General features: G+C 38.5%; 1 protein-coding gene across 1 annotated transcript in view; it reads left to right on the forward strand.

Annotated features, from left to right (window-relative positions):
- TMEM108 (transmembrane protein 108) overlaps window positions 1-20,711 on the forward strand; it is a 169,624-nt gene that overhangs the window by 65,913 nt on the left and 83,000 nt on the right. Inside the window, exon 3 of the mRNA XM_014878410.2 lies at window positions 18,313-18,394. Within this exon, the coding sequence (XP_014733896.1) occupies window positions 18,355-18,394 (40 nt within the window). The 5' untranslated portion in view covers window positions 18,313-18,354. The remainder of the gene's footprint in view (window positions 1-18,312; window positions 18,395-20,711) is intronic.

Consider the following 20,711-nt stretch of genomic DNA (forward strand, 5'->3'; position numbering starts at 1 on the left):
AAACAGCTAAGAATAGTATCACTTCTGAAATAAAGCACCAGAGATAATTAAGCAGAACAGTGCAGTAAATCAGTGTGGCACTTAAGGATGTGGCAAAGGCCACGAAAAAGAAAGGTAATAAATTGTATGGTGAGAGGTGCTAATTGATCATTGTTTGCAATTTCAAGCTGTGTCTCCAGATATCATTTTAGTATTTCTTGTGGGTTGAAAAGCAAGTGCAGAGCTGAACTGATTGTGATCAAATAGAAGAATGGAAGCTGCAGAGAGACATGGGCTATTCAGGCACCAAATTCCTGTGAAGTAATTCTAACTGGCAATATATTTTCCAATGTTTTGCCTATCTAGTTTGTAATATGCTAGCTCTACTCACCCCACTCATCTTAAAAAACTGTTCCATAACAGAATGTATCTGGGTGCTGTGAAATCTGTATGATATTTTCTCTATGCTTTCTTTCTCTTTTTTAACTTGTCTTGATTCTTCCTTGATTCCACCGTCTCTGTACATCGTGTATCCATAAATTGTTTTTCCACTGTCAATTAAAATTGTTCACTGTAGATGATTTTACCAGCTCTTTGATCATCTTTATCTCTGAATGTACTTCAGTGCTAGCATCTGTTTAGCAGTGCTATGTCAAGGACTGAGTGGCATTTTTTTACATGCAGTTGCTCTAGAGATGTCACAGGGAGGAATCTCATCTGTATATTCCACTGCAGTACCCACTTGGAAGGGCTACTTGGGGTTTGTTTGATTTCTGACCTTGCTCAAGTTCCCAGATCTGATTTTGGACTAACCTGTGGTTAGTGACCTGTCCTGTTTTAATACAGGACCTCGTCCCAACTTTGTAAAGATTAAAAAGGAGTTTATGTAAGTGGCTTACAGGAGGCAAGAATTAATGTGCAGGGGTCCTGTATTGGTAGAAAGGAATAGCCACTGATGAGGTCACAACTCAATAAACTATCAACATTGCTTGGAAACTTGTGTGTGATATATTGTGTATTTTTACTCTTTATCTTTTTTGTAATAAGTACATTTCCAAAGTTTCCTTCTTCATCTGTACAGCATTTTATGCCATAAATGTATAATGCAGTTCTTCCAGGATCTGTTTTCCACATAGAGCTATAACTTCATGTTTTACAGAGAAATCTCTTACTGGGAGTAGGGTTTCCTGCCTATTAATTATCCTTTGATGGAGTTTTGCAGACCAGTCTGAGTTCACTTTGATCTTGACTTCCCCAAACCCAGTATGAATGGGAAGCCCTGTAGGTGACTTAGCTGTGCTTGATCCAATAAGCTCTCTCAGGAGGCTGGATTTATTCCCTAAAGCATAGTGCCACACTGTGTGGCTTTTGCCTTCAGCCACCTCACATGTCAGTAAAATATGTCTGTCCTTATCTGCAAAAGGCTATGTAGATGTAACACTGATGTGTAGAGTAATGGGTCTTGCCTGGGCTTGCAAGCTCTTGGCTCCTTGGGGAGGAACTTCTTTATATGTAGATGGTATCTAGGACACTTGCTGCCGTTCCCAAGCCGTTAGGATGTTTGAAACCCTGCCCTTCACGTGGAGAAACAGACTGAATGTGCATTCAGGATGCTTTTATGGCATATATTAAAGGTGATAGCACACTGTGACATTGACTGGAATCATCCCATCACATGGAGAGGCTTTCAAGGTACCTGCTAATCGTTTACAGCATCTGTAGTCTTTTCCCAACTCTTGCTGTAGCCAAAATATTGTCAACACAAGTTAGCTCAGTTCTTTTGCATCCGTGTGCTTAATATCTCTGACAAAATGAGCATACGTTGTGAACAGGATTTATTATTGACCACAAATCTCAGGCTGTTGATGTTGATACATAGATGTCTCAGTCAAGAAATAGAGAGAGGAAACAATTACCCGACCTTTAAATTTATATGTGTAATTTTATTCTTTTCACCTCAATTGTAAATTAACAGGCTACAGTCAGTCAGTGCATCTTAGTCCTGCTACAGCCGTTTTGTCTCAGATAAATAGTTTGGTGTTCATGGCCAGAGAGAGAGACAGAGAAACTCATCTTTCCATTTAGTGGAGATTTTAGGGCATTCTCATTACAGAGAGGAGGCTCAGATTTTGTGTCTTATTTATACAAAATGGAAAAATAGCTCTAGGAGGGCAGGGAAGGAAGCCTTATGGTCAGAGTACTCAGCAGAGTGATGGTTAAAGTACTTGTCTACGCTGTGGATAACTAGCTTAACCACCAAACTGGAAGGGGCCTTATTTTTCTGAGAAAAGAGTTGAAATGCCATTTTTCCCTTCAAGAAGAGTAGTCAAATATCTGAAACCTCAATAAAAGAAAAAAATTTGGGATGGGAAGAATATCTTAACTCATCTCACTGAACAACACTTTCACTTGTACACACCATCAGAAAGTGTCAACATGGTATGTCACTCTTCAGTTTAATATTTCTACAGTTGAAAAATCAGAGGTTAGGGCAACACTGCATCAACTCTGCTATTGCTGCAATATTCTAGGCATGTGAGCTGAGGCAATAGAAAAACAAGCCAAAACTTTAACTCCTGTGTAAGCAATGATTCTCCAAAATGCAGAAGTAGGTGAAACTGGAGTAAGAAATCACCTTAGTCCTTGAATTTCCAGTTTGTGGGAACTTGCACATATGTTAAGCTCACATATACGAATTGTCCTCCTACTGAAATCCATAGTGCTGTTTGCGTGGCCAGCTTGCTTTCAGAGCAGTCAGATGTCAGTTATAGCATCACAAACCCTAGGTAAGGTAAATCTGAATATATGGGTCTCATCTACATTCAGAGCACAATGGGAAAGACTTAACAGAGTGATGAAGATGTAAGAAATGGAAGCTTGCACAATTCAGGTGCTGTGTGCTAAGTTACTTAGACATTCTAACATAAAGATATGTCCTGTTTCTTCCTGTGATAAGAAGGATTATTTAAAGCTTTAGTTGATTCATGGATAATGCAGACGTGGTATATTTTCACTGGAATGCAGAGAGAACTGGTTCTTACAGATAAGTTATTAGAGAGGAATGGCACAAGATTTTCTTTCCAAATGAATAATCAAGCATCTGCATTGCCCTCAAAATGTCTCATATTGACTTTTTTCAACAAAAGAATGTCAGATTCAGTGGACCACTGCTTTTGTGACTGTGCCTGGTTTATAGATCCAGGATCACTATGACAAATCCCACTCTTCTTCGGTGTGTGATAAACTGTTTTCTCAAGAAAACATTAAATGGTTTATATAAAGTCAATCTCACCCCCAGCCCTAACAAACTACTATAGAATTGCACTTTGTTTGCATTGTTACGTGTGCATTTAGCCTTCTAGTGAATAGCAAGTGAAAGTTTTGTTCTGCTTTTACAGCATGCTCTCTTGTACTCCTACCTGGTGGGAACAGATGTATCTACTTCTCCTTCTTCAGAAATGCCTTGCAGGGCTTTGATACTTGAAATGGCCTATTATCTACCAAATAACAGATGTCTTCACAGATTAGCCTCTCGGAGTAAAAACACAGGCACATCACACAAAAGATGATGATTAGCTAGTTGAATAACAATAGATAAACTCCAATGCAGATGTACAGCAAACAAGGAAAGGATCAGACACTTATATTTCTATTTTTCTGAGTTCATTATATACATTCATTTTTACAATGACATCTTAATGCTAAAGCTGCCATTATGCAGCTTTCTGTTTCAAAGCTTCTAACATATGATTTTTTCAAATTAAAATAATGTATTAATATTTCTCCCAATTACATGCTAATAAAAGACTTAATTCAGTTTGCATACAATTAATGCATTTGTTGCAAAAGTATTCCATATGTTATTTTAGTTAATTTCTTTAAATATATTTAAGTTAAAGATTTGCATTCATATCCTTCAATATGAGACTGACGAATGCTTCAGTCATAAATCCTGCAAATCAAAATACAGCTCTCTGTATATGGTCCAGCAGAAGCCAGAAAGTTTGCTTACATAATTTGAAGTAAAGCAGATGAAGAATCAGACACATTTATCTACAGGACTTCCCCTTCTTGATGGTTTGATTGTCCCCTTGCAAAGACTTGAGTGTCTGCTGATTTGGTGGGTCAGAGTCTTCCTGAATGCAGAAAAATATAGACAAAGACTCTGTTGACCTTGAGTCTGGTGAGGGTTGCCTGATGCCTATTTTAGTCTGTAATTTTTTTCATTTCAGTAAGAATAATTTTGTCTCTGAGAGAAAAAAAATGAACAAAACAGGGGGACGGGCAATCACCTTGTATTATTTTGTGGGTTTTCCATATCACAGATCAGGAAGTTGAAATATATCAGGGAGAGAGGACAATGCAGGACAAAAGCTAAGGGGGATTTCTGTAGTGGAAATCAAGTTTAGAGCTTTTCTCATATTAGTGGAAAACTGCCACATTAGAATGCCTTCTGGTCTGAAAAATCCTTATCCATGTATGCTTCTTCAGATTTTGCATTTCAGGTGTCCTAGGATTTTGTCAGTAGGGAGCATGCTTCAGATGGGGGAGGTGCAAAGGTTGTGGCCATGGCCTAAGTGGTTGCCTTGGGTATTGAAATGATTAAGAAAGGACAGGGCTGGGGTATGGTCCCCATGGAGGGGAGACTAGGAAAGGGACAAAGAGATTACTGATATGTGGAAATAAAGTGGTGAGACAGAGAGAGAAGGAGCAAAGGGGTGCTGAGGAGGAGACGATGGGATATTTAAAATGGATGGAACCAATACACAGGAGAAAGACACAGAGAGGTGGACAGTATTCTGGCAGTAGAGACCAGACTAGCAGTAAGGCAAGGTCAGGTGTTAGTCAACTCAGGGGTTAAAGTCTGGGCTCAGAACAGAAAAAAGCTCCAGTTCTCTGGAGGATTGTTTTTGTTTTAATATTTTTAAAAATACAAATATCTTTTTCTGTTTTTAACCTGTGTAAGTTACACTTAAAAGCCTTTTAAGGGTACAAAGCAAAGCTCTCTTAAATATGGAGAGATTTCAGTCAACAGTGCTCAGATGAATCAATATTTTATTTTATCATAGTAGTTCATTATGTCACCTCTTCCTCCTGTAACTGTACATCATTCAGAGCCAGCTTTGAAGCCAGAGTTATTAATTTCCTGGGGAGCACTTCTGTGGCTCTCATTATTGCAGCATCTGAGTACTTTAAAAACATTAATGAATTTATCTTCACAATGTGCCGATAAGGTGAAATGACATTATGCAGCAGGGGAAATTATGCACAGAATCATAATGTCAACAAAGTACATTTAATTTAGATGCCCAACTTGAGATGTTCAGGCCCTGACTTTCCAGAAACAGCATTGGATCATCCTTTCTTTGTTCTGGAGTTGGCTTCTGCTGAGTCCGTCACAGTTGGAATTGCTCCACGCTTCCACAGTTCAGAGCTCAGGTGTTCCATGCTCTGCTCTAAGCAAACAAAGAAGATGCAATTAATGACTGCCTGCATGGAGTTTGAAATTTGTGACTTCCTTGGCATTAGGCACTGAGGGAGAGACAGAATCCAGTTCCCCAGGGCAGCTTTCCACTGGCCTAGGCACAACCATGGTGGTTTTCCAAGCCCTTACTTCAGTCTTGTTGGACTGTCCAGTGCCACCAGTGGTGAGGCAGAGATGCAGCAAACCCCAAGTTCCTTCTTGTTGTGACCTTGACTTGCTGAATGTGTGCAGTCAGTCCTTGCTTTTACACTGAGCAAGGCTGAATATTCGACTAAAAACCAAGGTATGTAAGTTTATTATTTGCATTGTTGCAGCGTGTACAGACTGTAGCCAGTGCAGATTTCTTTCACTGCCAGGATAGATGCACCAAAAGGACTCTAATTCCTTCCCATTGATTCATATCTTCTGTAACTGTTGTGGTAATCTTAGCACACAGGAGCAGGGACTCCTGAAGCAGAGAGAAGCAGCAATTTTATTTCAAAAGAATCCTTCATTGTGTCCCTGGGTGGCCTCAAATTGTGTGAGTTGATTTGGGGATAAGGTGGGAACCCTGTCGCACAATACAGCTGTGGCTGGACATCCCCTATCTTTGTCCTTTCAAGGCTGAGCTCATGGCTCAGACATGCATTGCACCCAAAAGACACATGTTTTTCCTGACTTTTTTACAGCCTGTAGAAGCAAAGCCAAGGTACAATCAAGCAGGATATGGTAAAGGCAGTCTCTGTTTCACGGAAGATGTCTCTTTAGTAGGAAAAGAGAGGGGTAGAAAGGTACAGAGAATGCTTTTCAGATGCACAAATAGAAGTTAGTCTGTGTAATACCTTTCACAGTGAGAAGGGGGTTTCACTGAAGTCTGTAACTGCAAAAATTCTGCTGTAATAATCCAGTGTCCCCCACATCCTCTCCTGTTCTGTTCAAGACCCTTCTTCCCCATTTTCCTTCATCAGTTCATTTTCATATTGAATCAAATTGTGGTGGGACAGAGTCACTAGAATTACTCTGGATTTGCATTCAGCAGCTCAGAACATGGCTTAGCCCATCTCAGTTGCAGTTGCAGTGTAGCAAAAAGTATCTGACACACCTGAAATGGTCCTCATCACATTTTAACTGCAGTCAGTTATTCAGGCACATATTTATTTATTGAATCCACCTATCAGTCCTTCACCTAAGCAGTCTTATTCTTTCCCTGTCTAGGCTCTTCCTTACTTTGTCAGGAAAAAAAAGAACAACCTTCTTCAAATGGTGGCATTTGCTTGCACTGCTTTATGAATCTTGAGCCAGGTGCTGTGTCCATTCTGAAGTCTCCTGTCAGAGTCAGTGGGCTTTATCTGAGGAAGAACTTCACAGTCTCAGTCAGTAAATGAGAGTTTTCACTAACCTATTAGAATAAGCTGTGTATCTGAGCATAATCTTACTTGACAGGATAATGTGTTTTTAGATGCTGGTGGTTTGAGATTTCCTATTTTTTTTTATATGCATTTCCTTCTGGCTTACTTGCACCTCTATATTTGCCAGTGAACCTTTTGAAGGAGGGGAGATGAGCTGTTTAGCCAGTAGCAGTCTTGCTGACTGCACAAACTGAAAAGGAAAAAAAATAAGACACACAGTGATCTGCATGCTAAATCCTCTCTAAAGCTACAGACCTGTCATGTAGAGCTAAATCTCTGTCAGTGCCAGGTTAGCATCTTGCCCAATCATCTTACCCTACCTCTCCTTCTTTTGCCTTCAGTCCCCCTCTCCAAAGCCTTAAGTTGTAGACATCACGCTGACACAGACTAGGGCATTATTATTATTATTCAGAGTTGCATAAAAAGTGAATTTACATTGAGTAAAACCAATAAGCCGTGCTGCTCTGACATTTAATTTTCTTGGAAATTCTTCCTATTGAATCAGACAGCACTACATGCATTTTCAAATGAAATTCAGTGTTTGTGCTATAGTAACCTTGTAGGCAGAAGAATGAAGAATTTGGAAATTATCAAGAGCCTGTTTCTTGCCACCTTCCTCCAAACCTAAATTTTTATGTGGCTATATTTCTGTGTGATGCCATGCTAAATTTTTGTTTTATTTCCACCCTCTGTCTCAAAATGGTGTGCAAAATAGTCTTCTATAAAAAGGGTTGCTATTAATGGCTGGGTCACTGGTTGGTAGCCTCCTATTTTTTCTGTGGCCATTTCTTCCTTTGACATCAAACCCTGGAAAAGTTGAGGATAAATAAATGGTGTCCCTTGAACTAGACACGGTTATAATAAACTCTGAGATGAAATGTCAAGTCTAAGCAGCTGTACTTTTCTACTTTCCGGTGTATGTTGATCAGCCCGCCAAAGCAGTGCAGTCATATTTCAGAGCTCACTTTATCTCCCTTCTCTTCTTACCATATTGAATGTCTGATTATAAAGGAGGTAGTAAATGGCTGTGTTAGAAGGAGGTTTAACCAGAGGGACGTAGGTCAAGACATCATCTTACTTTCTGTGTCAAATGATTATGCATTTATGCATCCATCCATCCAGATCTGCCAAAGATGTTCCTGTTCTTAGAGCTGAAGTTGTTATAATTTCATAGAAGAAGCTAGTTCAGACAGACTTTGTCTTTGAAGTGATAGACTTCATTTCAAGATGAATGTGTGCTATAAAATAGCTGAGCAAAGGGAACCAGCAAACAGCACAGTTGGGATTGCCCTTGAACTAACGCCCTGTCATGGGGGCAAGAGACTCTGGCAGAGCACACAAGAAGGTCTTAGAAATGCCCAACCTTTCACATCTGTTTTCTGATATTTTTACTAAAAATATTATTATAAACCATGTTGGACTTTCTTGGAATTTATGGTCTGTTAAAAAAGCTAGCAATATGTGTTAAATACATTAATGCACCATTGAGACTGAATGGTTAAGAATTCTAAAGGTGATTGTGATTTCCTACTATGCTTTTTTCAATTCTAATAAAATGTTTCTTTCAATCTTAGGTACTTGTATGTGTCTATTATAACCTGTCATTGTGAAATTAGATCCTTATGCTGTACTTACACATTATGATTAGAGATAGTTCAAAACATTCAATCCAAACTGACATGGAAATAATTTTGAACGTGTATTTTGATGGGAAATTTAATATGTTTTTCTTTTGACTGAAAAGGAAAAGGAGATATATTGTACAGGTTTATTACAATTTTTCCTTTCTTCTTTTTTCTTTCTTTTTTTTTTAACCTTTTGTCACTGGGAGACTCATGCTAGTATAAATAGGGAAGGAAAGACAAACAGAAAACATAGCTATCATCTATACATATATCCATTAAAAATATATATGCAATTCAAAATTACAATAATGAATTTATTGCTTTTTATTTAATTTTTTGGCAGCTGAAGTGGTTACGTTCTTCTTCACTGTTGGGTCCTGTTTGGTACAATAGGATGGGCCACAACCAAAATATGCAGTCAGGGCACTCTGACCTGGTTCAAAGCTCTTGTTTTTCACCCATCTTCAGTTCTCAGAAAGAGTGGGTCTGTGAACTGGGCTCAGCACCTGATGGAGCCAGAAGAGCACTACATTGCCATCCTTCACTGATTATTATTTCCTCTGTGCTTTGTAGATGTAAACCAGCCTAGGGAGTTGAGAAGCAAGGCAGAATGGATGGGCCTTGGACTCAGGTCTGCTGTGCTTATCTTAGAGCAGGTCAGTTGAAATTCCCCTAGAGATGGTCCAGAACTTAATTAGCCTATCTTGATATTTTTCTTCTTTCACATCCTTCAAATCTCCTTAATCTTAGTCTCTCGAGGAAAGTTAGTACAAGGGAGCTTTTTTACAGATGAAGTTTTCAAAGCCAAAACTCAGTATGTGAGATTTTTGTCAAAACAATTAGAGGCACTTTCATCTCTTAGCTTGCATCTTTAGTTCACTGTAAATCAGATAATGCTGATGCACAATATTGAGCCTCCTTTGTGGTGGTGTTTTAAGGATTATTTATTAAGCTGGGTAATTGTGACGTTCACTAAAGAGCAGTTAAAATGTTATATTGAGATCTTTCCATCTCTACTGTAGATTTCCTTTAAAGTCATCTGGGGCCTGTGTATGACAGCAAAGAACTTGCTTGCATTTTGGAGTACTTAAGCATCTTTGTGAAACTGGTGTTTTGGCCTGAATTTCAGACATGCAGAGCATGCATACTTCTCTTCGTGCACAGCTGATGCTTTCCATTCTTGAAAATTTGACCCAATCAATGCACCTTAGGAACACAGTGTCATACTATAAGAGAGGTAAAATAGTACCTTCTCTTTTTCATGCTTTTCTTATCTCCTTGAAATACTTGCATTTAATCAAGCTGAATAATGTGAAAAGCCTGATTTCAGCTGCTTCACAAAGGTAGACCCTTTTTAGACTCTCCTGTGTTTATTACAATGCAGGCAAAGCTATTTGCTTTCCTGTCCTTTACATTAAGTCTTTTTTTTTTTTTATTGTATATCCTACACAATGGAAACAAGAGAATAGTTTAACACAGCTACAGAGAAGTTAACCCATAAGCCTTGAAATCCCTGCAGCTCTGGAGAGAGAAAGCTCTGGGTGAGATTCCTTTTACAGATGTTGGCATCCTCATTTTCAGTAGTATGGGCTGAAATCAATTGATTAACCTTCAGCCCTTTGAAATTCAGTGGAGAGAAATACTCCCAAAAAGGAATGGGCCCCATCCTCCCACGAGAGGCATTTTAAAGAGGGCACAGGCATCAGGCTTCAGAAGAGCCAATCCACCTGCTCATTGCAGAGAGAGTTTCAGTGAGTAAATAAAATGTCACATCGAAAGTGTGGACACCCTGAGGCCCGTGAGATGCCATAGAAGATCCTTCAGGGAAAACATACTCATCACAAGAGTGCTGTGGAAGTAGAGTTTGTTTCTACATCCATTCTCTGCTGTGAGTGCCAAGGAAGAACAGGCTGTATTTTCTTTATTTTTCCAGAAGTTATAGAGACATACTTTACTTGTGTGCTAAAAAAGTCTTTTAGCAGGAGAGCTTCCTCTGGTTATAAAGTTTTTCTGCCAAAGAGCAGGCAATTTTCACTGCTGAATGCTTCCTTGGTATAGTGCAGCCAGTGAAATTTTCATCATGAGCTTGAAATTAATATTAAAAGATTTTCTTTGGTTTGGCTGTCATAAGACTCACAAAGACAATTTTGAAAAATTGCACAACTTAGTCTTAAATTTGTCATATTTCATTTTTTAAAAATCTTTCCAAGAGAACAGTAAAAAGTGCTTTTCACTATGGACTTTTTCTGTATAACTTTCTTGACTCAGTTGTTCCACCTTTTTTTTTCCATGTTGCATTGTGAAAGATTATTGTCCCAAAAACTCAAAAGAAGTTGGACTTTTTTCCTTCAGTTACCCAAAACAGCATGTTTCAAGGTGTGCAATAAAATTTCATTATCAAAGTTTCAAATGCCCATATATTTGCATTTATTGAGGGGATTGCTTGCTGGGAAAGAAAATATTGCTAGGTGTCCACAGGCATTTCACAAAAATATTTCACTCTTTCATCATAGGATATTTTACATTCAGCCATATACAAGTTTTAAAATGACCACAGAAATCTTCTCCTACCCACTCCTAATATGTATTAATGGCCAAATTCTAATTATCCCTACAGCTGCTAAGTCAGTTTGATCTTTATGAAGATGTTAGCTTCTCAGGGCTCCACAGACATGAATGATATAAAGGAAGGGCTTCTTCTTTTCTTATTTTAAAACTGGACAGACAGACACACACAGTCAAGTCTTTGCACCATTGAGAACAAGAAGCAACCAAAACAACGTTCAGACTTTTCTCCCACTGGAGCTGGCATAAGAAGTGTTTCCTAATGTTAGGTAATTAGGAACAAGGAAATAGTTAAGAAAAAGTCACTTGCACCATTGATGTAGTGTGGAGGACATTAGTAGCCCAGTGCTTTATAGTTTTTCTGATCTCCATCTCTGGGACTTCTCAGTTACAACCAGCCAAGAGGGTAGCCCTGTCTGTCACAGCTTTTCCAAAATGATCATGTCTCTTGCGAATGACCTTTCATTTCCACCCTGGTATTTTGCCTCTCAATTTTCACTGCCCTTTGAATGATTGCCTTTTGCTGTTCAGTGATTGCTCATGAGATGACCATAGATGCCAAGACATTAAACAGCCAAAGGCAACAGTAGTTTTACTTCGCTTTTTCCAACAAAGTCCACTGGCCATGGTCACTCAGACCATGAGGTTCTTCATGCCCATCTATTTTTCTGACAGTGGACCCCCAAGAGTTCCTTTCTTCCCTCTCCCTTTCTTCAGCATGCCCCAGGTCTGACATGTGAATAAAGGAGCATGGTGAAGGGTGAGCTAGCTGGCAATGTCCTCCACTTGCCACACAAATGACAGTAGTCCTTAAGTGATCATCTTGCCTAGAGTTGTTCATGGAAACACTTGTCCCCGCTGGGAGGAGGGCTGTGGGAACATAGGAGTTGGAGCCGTTGTGTTAGAGAGATGAGGGATGAGGACTTCAACAGTTAATGGAGCAGTAGGGAAGCTGAGGAAGAGGGAACAATTGCTGTCAAATCGAATTTTATATTCCCTTCTCTACTGACACTGCTTTCTCCATGCGTTTTTCTTGAGTGGTGTTTATCATTGTGCTAATGGGGAGGTATGGATCCAAACACCAGTGCAAGAAAAAACACAGGCAGCCTCAGGCCCAGTGGGGATTGTAGATGCTGTGCATCTGAATTCAGAGGGGAGAGGCTTTGTTTTTGTTTTTGTTTTTGTTTGTTTTTTGTGGATGCTCTGAGGTTCTCTGCTTCCAAGTTTGTGTCGCATAGGATGCAAGAAAAGCATGGTAGTAGCTCTAGTTCAATTCCCACCTGGCTATTCCTTATGCAGATATGACAGGCCTGCACACCACCACCAAGACTGATTTTGATCAGCTGTGATATCCTGAGGGTAGACCCTACTCTTTGGAGACCTTAGGAAAGCTAAGGGTATACACTTCTCTGGGTAATAGTGGAAGTAGATGCAAATTGCTCATTCTTAAATCTGCAAAGAGGAATCTACTTCAAAAAGTGCTGAAAAATCTAAGTATAAAGTGGACATAAATATGAAAAATTCTGCACTCAGAATGTTATGAAGAAAGATGGTAATGGTGGGTTGCATATTCCAAGCAGTGAGAAATAAATCACAGCAAACAGTGTTGCACATGTTGAAGGACAGAGAATTCTTGCTTGGAGGAATCTTACTGCTGCAAGCTAATAATCTTTTTATTACCATGCCCTGAAGCTTTTTGGAACATAAATTTTGCAAAATAATATCTGGATTGTGGAAGCAAGCCATAAAATTAAGAAACAAACCCTGAAAGCCAGAAAACACAAAGTTGTGCTTGAGCCCTGTGTAGTCAAGAAGACACCTGCTTCCTTTTAGAAGGCACACTGGAACACCCACTGTGACTAACCTGGGGGATGCAGTGGATGAAGTGGATGATTCCATGGTGATGGAATTTCCACTGGGGGAGTAATTCCTGGGGATAGTCTCAGCTCTCTTGAGTTGTAAGTGAAGAGCCTTTGCTGTTGATGTCTTATAAGGAATTTTTTGAACATCCTGGTGCAATATTATACTGAAAAGATCAAGACTGGGTTTCTTTGATAGGGGAGTCAAAAAAGATTGGAGATGGAAGTACCTCTGAGTCTGTCTGCTTTTTCACTTTCATTTTATGGAGAAATACTGTTGTTGAAAACCATCTGATATAGCATTTTCTTCTTTCCAGAATGATCCATAGTGGAGAGAAGGCAGTCAGAAATAACATAACAAGGTTTATGTGCTTCATGGATGGGAGTGGCATGTCTTTTGCTTGTCTCCACTTTTCATTACCACTTTTCAGCTTTATTTTAGTCTCCTGGTTTCCATTTGACAGACAACAAAAAAGAGTTCTCCACTTGCTGTTAGCTTTGCCTCAACGTGCATCAGCTGTTCTTTCTCCTCTATTTCTTCTTTAATTTAAGTCCTGGTTGGCATTTTTTTCCCATCAGACATAATGAATGGCTGGGAGCTGTCTCCTCTTTGGGACTCCTTTGTCTTCAATCCATCATTATGTCTTCATTGTCCTCTTTAATTTAACTGAGATGTTGAGGGGATCACTTACTGTGAAAGACAGTATTGCTAGCTGTCCACAAGGATTTCACACATCTATTCATCATTTTGGTAAGATAAACTATATATGAAATATTGTGTGCTAAAAAATGCAAAATACTTAAGTCCATTTCAGACACCAAGTGCTTAACCGGTATTTTTATATGCAGGTGTCTATGGCTAGGCATGTGACACCTTTTCTAGATACAAATTTTGTCTAATTTAACTATGGAAGATGAATAGTTCAAACTTGAAATTGATTTGACTACAAACTTGCACTAACTTTATTGCTTTGTTTCAAAGTATGTGAGAAGGTACACCAATATGAACTGCAATACAGAACTGCAACAAAAGTAATAATTACCTGTATTTCCTGGTTTTCAGAGGGAGTTCAGAGCAACTGGAGATATGCCCTTTTACTTGGAGACCAAAATCTAGGAAATTAACTTTAGAATACTTAATAAAAAAAAATAAATCTCAGGGGTCAGGTATATTTGTATCAGAGAATTCCCTCAAATACTCAGAATGGCTTCTCAAGCATTAAGGCTCAGTATATTTCCAAATGAGTATTTTGGAGAAGTCTACTCCCTAAAAACTTCAGGGAAGTATTGAAGAAATGAGTGAGGAGCATAAAATGGATACAAAACTCATAGACTCCATCAGATTTTGTATTATTGAAGTTTAGCATACATTTTCCAACTAATTTTTTTTCCAAAACTATTCTGTTTCTGCTCATTCTTCATATTTTTTTTTCTTGTGACAGTTTGCATATTTAAAACGGGTGGCAGTACTCTTGTTTTAAATTAAACTGCCCAAAGTCAGGAACTGGCTGTGTGTCTGCATTTTCCACCTGCATATGCAAAACTTTGCTAATCTATTAGTGCCTAAAATTACATACTCAAATACCCAAGAGGACATGGGTTGGTGAACTAGAGCACTCTCAGCTACCAGCCACTCAATCTGTAACCTTCCTTGATTGTGATAAATTCCTGGGCCCTGAAAAGAGTATCCTGATGGCTGGACATGGGTTGATACTCAGAAAGGAGATTTCCTCTTCAGCTATTGAAATGTCTGACTGTGAGATTTTGCTTTGTCTTCTTAGAGGTACAGAAGAATTTCCATGATTGGAAGGTATTATTCTAGGAACAGTGGCAACTTCAGAAGTCCTTATATATGATAGGAATATTTGTAGTATATAATAGTATATATTGTATAATTGTATATATGGAATAATGTAGTATATAAAAGTATATATTTGTAGTATAATAATAATAATAGTAATTCAGCCTTTCATTGCCATCTCTCAGAAAAATCAAGGTGGTAAATGATTGCATGGTAAAAATGGCAGATGAAATTCCACGATGATAATTGCAAAGTCACATCCACAGCCAAAAATTAATCCTAGCTCTAGATACCTGAGGAAAGGCTTCAGAGCAGTTATTGTTACTTAGCAGGCGGCTCTATAAAACAGCAGAGTAGAGTTTAGGAGCAGTGACGAAGACAAAGAGAATCATGGGCACAACTGGGAAGAGAGTAGAGAAGAAACAGAAACTGTGCACTATGAAACTCCAGTACACACCCAAATTTTGGTGGCTGCCTACAGTTTTGTTCCCTACTTCTCAGATCTGAACTGGAATGGATAAGTTCAGCTTAAGGCATCGCAATTATCATTGATAATCAAGATAAGGTATATCTTCTTTGTGAAAAAAGACAGGAGTTCTTCAGCTTGAAAAAGGGATTCTAAATGATCTAATGAAAGACTAAAATTGTATGATGTGGAGGAGATAAGTAAGGAATTATTATTCTTAAGTTAAAAAGTATGGTACCTTAGGTGATTTATTCCACTCAGGCTTGCTGGAGATAGAGCAATCTATGCCAGGGTGCAAAGATTACCTTGCACTGTTGTTTCACAAATCAGCAGGCCCTGTTGGCCTGCTGGCAGCTCCTGTTTAAGTCAGGGTAATGAGCTGCTGGAGCTTTCACCTGGGTGGGTGCAGCAGTGGTTGATGGCTGGCCTGGTTCATCTGCCTCAACTTTGTGCAGCCTTGATAGTCATTGCAAGCAGTTCCCTGCCTTTGGAAAACCATCACTGGGGTTCCTGGGATTCCAGAGTTATACAAATAAGTCTTATTAGATGTCTCTTGCCTCACAAGAAAACAAATCTTTGTTTCAAGCACATTTCCCGTACACAAGAAATAAGGTATTAAAAACTGTGGAAATTTTCCAAATTTTTAAATTTGGAAATTTATTTTCCAAATGTTTACATTTAAATTAATTGAACTAGATGATCATTGTGGGTCCCTTCCGACTGAAATGTTATCTTCTATTAAGCCCAAGTCACAAGAAGGACTTTGAAGAAATTGAGACTTTGTAAATTCGTGGCAACATTTCATTTATGCCTGTTCACTGAGTTGGCTACGTGTAATTTCATGGCCATGTGGTCAAAAGGATAAATCTTCTAACTAAGACCAACAGAAGAACATAGTAAAGTTTTCTAGTGATAACCTTTGTTTCTTTGCCCATATGCACACTAGTTCATATTTCTTAGCACAGGGTAAATTACTGGTCTAAGTAAATATATACACAAAAGCATGCAATTTGTTTTGACCACAATACCAGCATTTATGAGCAAATACCTTTATTTATTATAGCATTAGGGTAGCATTAATATGGAGGTGGAAAAGAAATTCAAAAGAATTGTGGTTCATAGCCAAGAACTGCATCACATCAACATTGCCAAGCATCGTACAAATTATACAAAGTTAGTAATGTGGATTTAGGGCTGCAATTTCAGATTCTCCCTTTTTTCCATTGTATTTTTTATGACTTCACATGGGTTAGTGCTTGTAAATCCTGTTTTGATACAAACTTAATTTATTTGTACTTTGTAAGAGTACTTGGCTATATAGTTTCTACATTGTCCATGGCTTATCTGGTTCTTGTCTTTTCCATGTGTATTTTTATTAATATCTTAGTGGCTGCTAAACACAGACCTTTTGTATATACATCTTTGAAGAGTGCTATAATAGATTACATGGTGTCTGTTTATACATAAAGACTGAGGTTTTTTCCTGCATCTGTTTCATCATTTGATAAACCATAAGGAAAAAGGGGTAAACAGAAGTCTCTGAGCAAGTTTCCATAATAAAACTGTAGCATGAATCTAATGCTGATTCTGATAAGAAATTGTAAGCTAATTTATAGGTGATTGCTTCTATTTAGGAGATAAGGCCTTGGAAATACTGACATTTCTGCAAGCTACAGAGATGTTTTTAAGGTCCAGTTTTAAATGGAAAGTGTGGAGGAATCCAAACACACAGCATTTGTGTGCATAAGCTTTCGTGTGGAATAACTTAACAAAACCCAAGCATCTTTTGTTACAGGCAAGAGAAGTCATGATCCTTTTGAATTTTCTACATAAAAGTCAACTATAGCTCTGTTTTCACAAGCTCTGCAGCATTTATGCAGTTCAAAGGTGTTACTCATTGGTTTGACTTGTTTATCTTATGTCTTCAAGATTGCATTTTAAATAAGCTCTGAAATATTTATATGCATGTTAAAATGACTCAGGAGTCCCTTAGGAGTTCAGAAGATGAAAATGTGTTGAACTGAAAGCTAGAGGATACTACATGCTTTTTAATATTGACCAAGGGCCTTTCAAGGAGGTGATCTCGGTGTCTTGCTTTTTCACTGTTGGTTTTGAATGTTTAGCAAAATTTTTTTTCTGGAAAAATGAGCTTGATGTGTTGTCTTTGGGTACTCAGTAAGACATTACTCGCAGCAGTGCTTTGGGACCACATTTGCTTTTCACTTCTGATTTATGCATTTATTTTCCTCACAATGTGAATAATTAATATCACCATGATTGAGATTTATTTTTTCATAATATCTTTTAAACCAGGGTGAAAAAATATCCATGTCAAGTATTTGAAAATACCATCTGAGGACACATAAAGTATTATTAGTTGCTCCCCAAGTGGGCAAAGGCAGGGAGGTAAGGTGGTCACATATTTTTGTCACATCACATTTTCAGACAGCAGACACAAGAATTACGAGATCCCCTTCTGCACCAAGACAGTTCAGTTTAGAAGAAACAGAAAATGTCCAGAGACTGAGAGAAGGTTCTCTAGCCCAGGTAGCTGGTGGGGTATATCAGGAAGGAATATGACCTACAGCAGCTGACTAAAATAAAGCTAAAAATGCCAGGAAGAAGCTGCCTTCTGTGCTACCATTCCAGCAGAGTTTGGGATCTCCTCCACTTTGGCACCACTGAAATTTTCGTTGGGGAAGGGGAGGGATGGGAGTTTTCTCCATGTTGTACTTCTTGAGGGACGTGAAAGGGGAGGCTCAGGGAGAAAACTACAGCCCCATGTGCCCAGCACAGCTGTATGGTGGTGTCTGCATCTTGTGTTTGCTTCTCCACTGAGGACCCTTCCTTCAAACTAAAAAGACTACTATAAAATTAATTTTATCAAGCCATAAGCATGACGTGAAAGTAATTTTCAGTGTGTTTATTTCACATACTCTTCAGAAATTGTTCCCTGTTTGGCCATAACTCCATCCTTCCCTGCTAAGCTTCTGGAGAGCATGCCTAAAGCAAGCAAAGTGTAGTTAGGTAATTTCCCAATGCTTATCAATACAATTTTCCTGTGACTTTGTAATGAACAGGTATAAAAAGGCAGCCTGTATTTTTTGTACAAAATTTTCTCCTCTTGCCTTTTTTTTTTGACAGAATCATGAATAAACTGGCAGACCAGCAAGACCACATGATACCATGAAGAGAAGCTTACAGGTCCTCTATTGCCAACTGTTTAGTAAGTAAATATTGCTGTATTCTGTAAGAAAGGAAATATTCAAGTCCTTATGTAAGATAGTAATATTTATGCAGGGCACAATTCAGGGAAGTGCTTAACCATGTGTCTTGCTTCAGGTACCTGGAGGAACCATATGGAAGTTAAATTACCCTGTTGTCTGAGATATTTAGAGGTGTATTAAAAAATGAGTTGAAGGATCAGATGATTCTGCAGAGTTTTCTACAAGAATAGAACTTACTTGCTGTGCTTTGAAACTGAGGCAACTATCACTCTCAGAAAATGAGATGTAAATGCAGAGGTTGGTGGCTGGAAGAAGTAATGCAATGTTTTTGGAAGAGGGATCCATCCCACTTGGCATTTCTGGTGGTCACCACTCAATAAAAGATGTGTGAGTGAGGAAAAGTCTAGGGTCACACAGACCTAAATTCTGTGTCACTTCCTGAGATGACAAGTTTCCTTTTTTTCTAAGTTTTGGCTTTCAGAAGAGTCCATTCGATATGAAAGTCCAGCAAAAACATCAGGTGGAATTTAGACTGTGTAGACAGGGGCTGGCTCCCCTGTTCATGGAAGTAAAGGAAGGTTTCAGGTGCATAACAGTATTGACACTGTTGGGGCATTTTTGTAAACTGACAGTTTTCAGTGCAAACATCATAAGCAACAACGTTTCTTCAAATTTGTCGAGATTAAATAAAGCAGGACTAACAAAATATAAGTATAACCCCTTGCTGTCATGTTTTACCAGGGAAGTTTCTAATTTCCAGTAAAAATGAAAAAAAAAAAGCAAACCAGTTTTTTAATGTTGGCACTTCCATTTGGCAGAATGTCTCACTCCAATATACATTTTTCATAGACAATTTTATATGGATTTCTCTTATTCTGGCCAAAGCAACAGAAAAGAAATATTTTGTAGGCTGTTACAGAAATCTGGTTACTATCATATCTTTGCTTTAATCATGATCATCAGGGTATAGAGTGAGAGATGTCTTTTGCTTTGCTAGGTTGGTTGATGTTCTTATCCCTATTTGCAGCTTCTCCTATGACACAGGGTAAAGTGTGTCCTCGTGATATTAGAGGGGAGGCCCCAAAGGTGCACCCAAGGTTATTCTGCTTGAGCATGAAGCTAGGTCAGATGTGCCTACATGACATGCCCAGCAGCACAATTTTGGGTCCCAGAGATTTGGTGCCTGGCTGGAGTTCAGTGTGGGAACATCATCTCAAGGAGAAACCCACTGAAAGCAGTGGTGTTTTTACTACTGCTAGGGACCCAGAATACTTTGCTGCATATTGCCATGTTGAAATGTGATTTAACTCTAAAGGTAACTTGGTTTCTGGACCAACATTAGGTTCACTGTAAAGAAAATATGAAGCAGAACTTACAAATGCATTTCTACTAACATGTAGGGAAAAGAAGGAAGGTATACTGTCCAACCTATCACAGTGTTGAGTCTTTCTGAAACTATTTTTGGGTTATTTAATACCATGCTTCCCTGCTTGGCAGCATTCCCCTTTGTTATCCCTGCTGCTTTAAACTGTATTTTTCAGGGTCATATGTTGAAGAAATAGGTGGCAAATAGAGGAATACTGAATACAAAGAGGGAAAAACTTAGAAAACTATATATATGTATATACACACACATATATATAGTATGACTATGCAACAATATTGTCAACTCTGTGATGTAATTTGAAAAGCTGGATTCTGAACTTAGTACTTCTAATGACAGGTAAAACTGCTTTATTTGTCTGAGTGCAGCAAAAATTTGTAATAAATATAGTTTTCATTAACAAATGCAGCAGCAGCTATATCTATATAAGACGTATTTTGGGCATCTGGAATGTATTTTTTCACTGGTTGGTTTATAAAAGACCTGTGACAAGTTACTGAATTTCTATTCTATCAGCTTTCTTTTAGATGCACTGAGGTGTGTTACCTAAGCTCACTTTTTCCCCAGTTACATCACAGTGCTAAAAACAAACTCCAAGAGAGTGCATTCTGTCCAAGGAAGAGGAAATTACTTTAATGTGTTTCCTGTAACTGTTCTTTATGGTATAAGAAGGGCCTTCAGCATGGTCTTATTTGTTTCATTTGGAGAAAAGAGAAAAATTGCTGCTACTATACAGCTGAAGAAAAAGCAGACTTTCAGAGAAAAGTATCACAAGAGGATATTCTGCTTTGGGCTGATTCACCAATGTCTTCTACCTGCCTGCCTTCCTCATCTGCAACTGCAACAAGTGGGTCTGTGGTGTTGCCTCCATAACGTGGCAGTGTTTTTATCTTGTCTGCTGTGGCATGAGTGAGTGATTGAGGTTCAAGGCT

This window comes from Sturnus vulgaris, chromosome 1, assembly GCF_052056855.1.
Source record: "Sturnus vulgaris isolate bStuVul1 chromosome 1, bStuVul1.hap1, whole genome shotgun sequence".
NCBI classification, from domain to species: Eukaryota; Metazoa; Chordata; class Aves; order Passeriformes; family Sturnidae; genus Sturnus; species Sturnus vulgaris.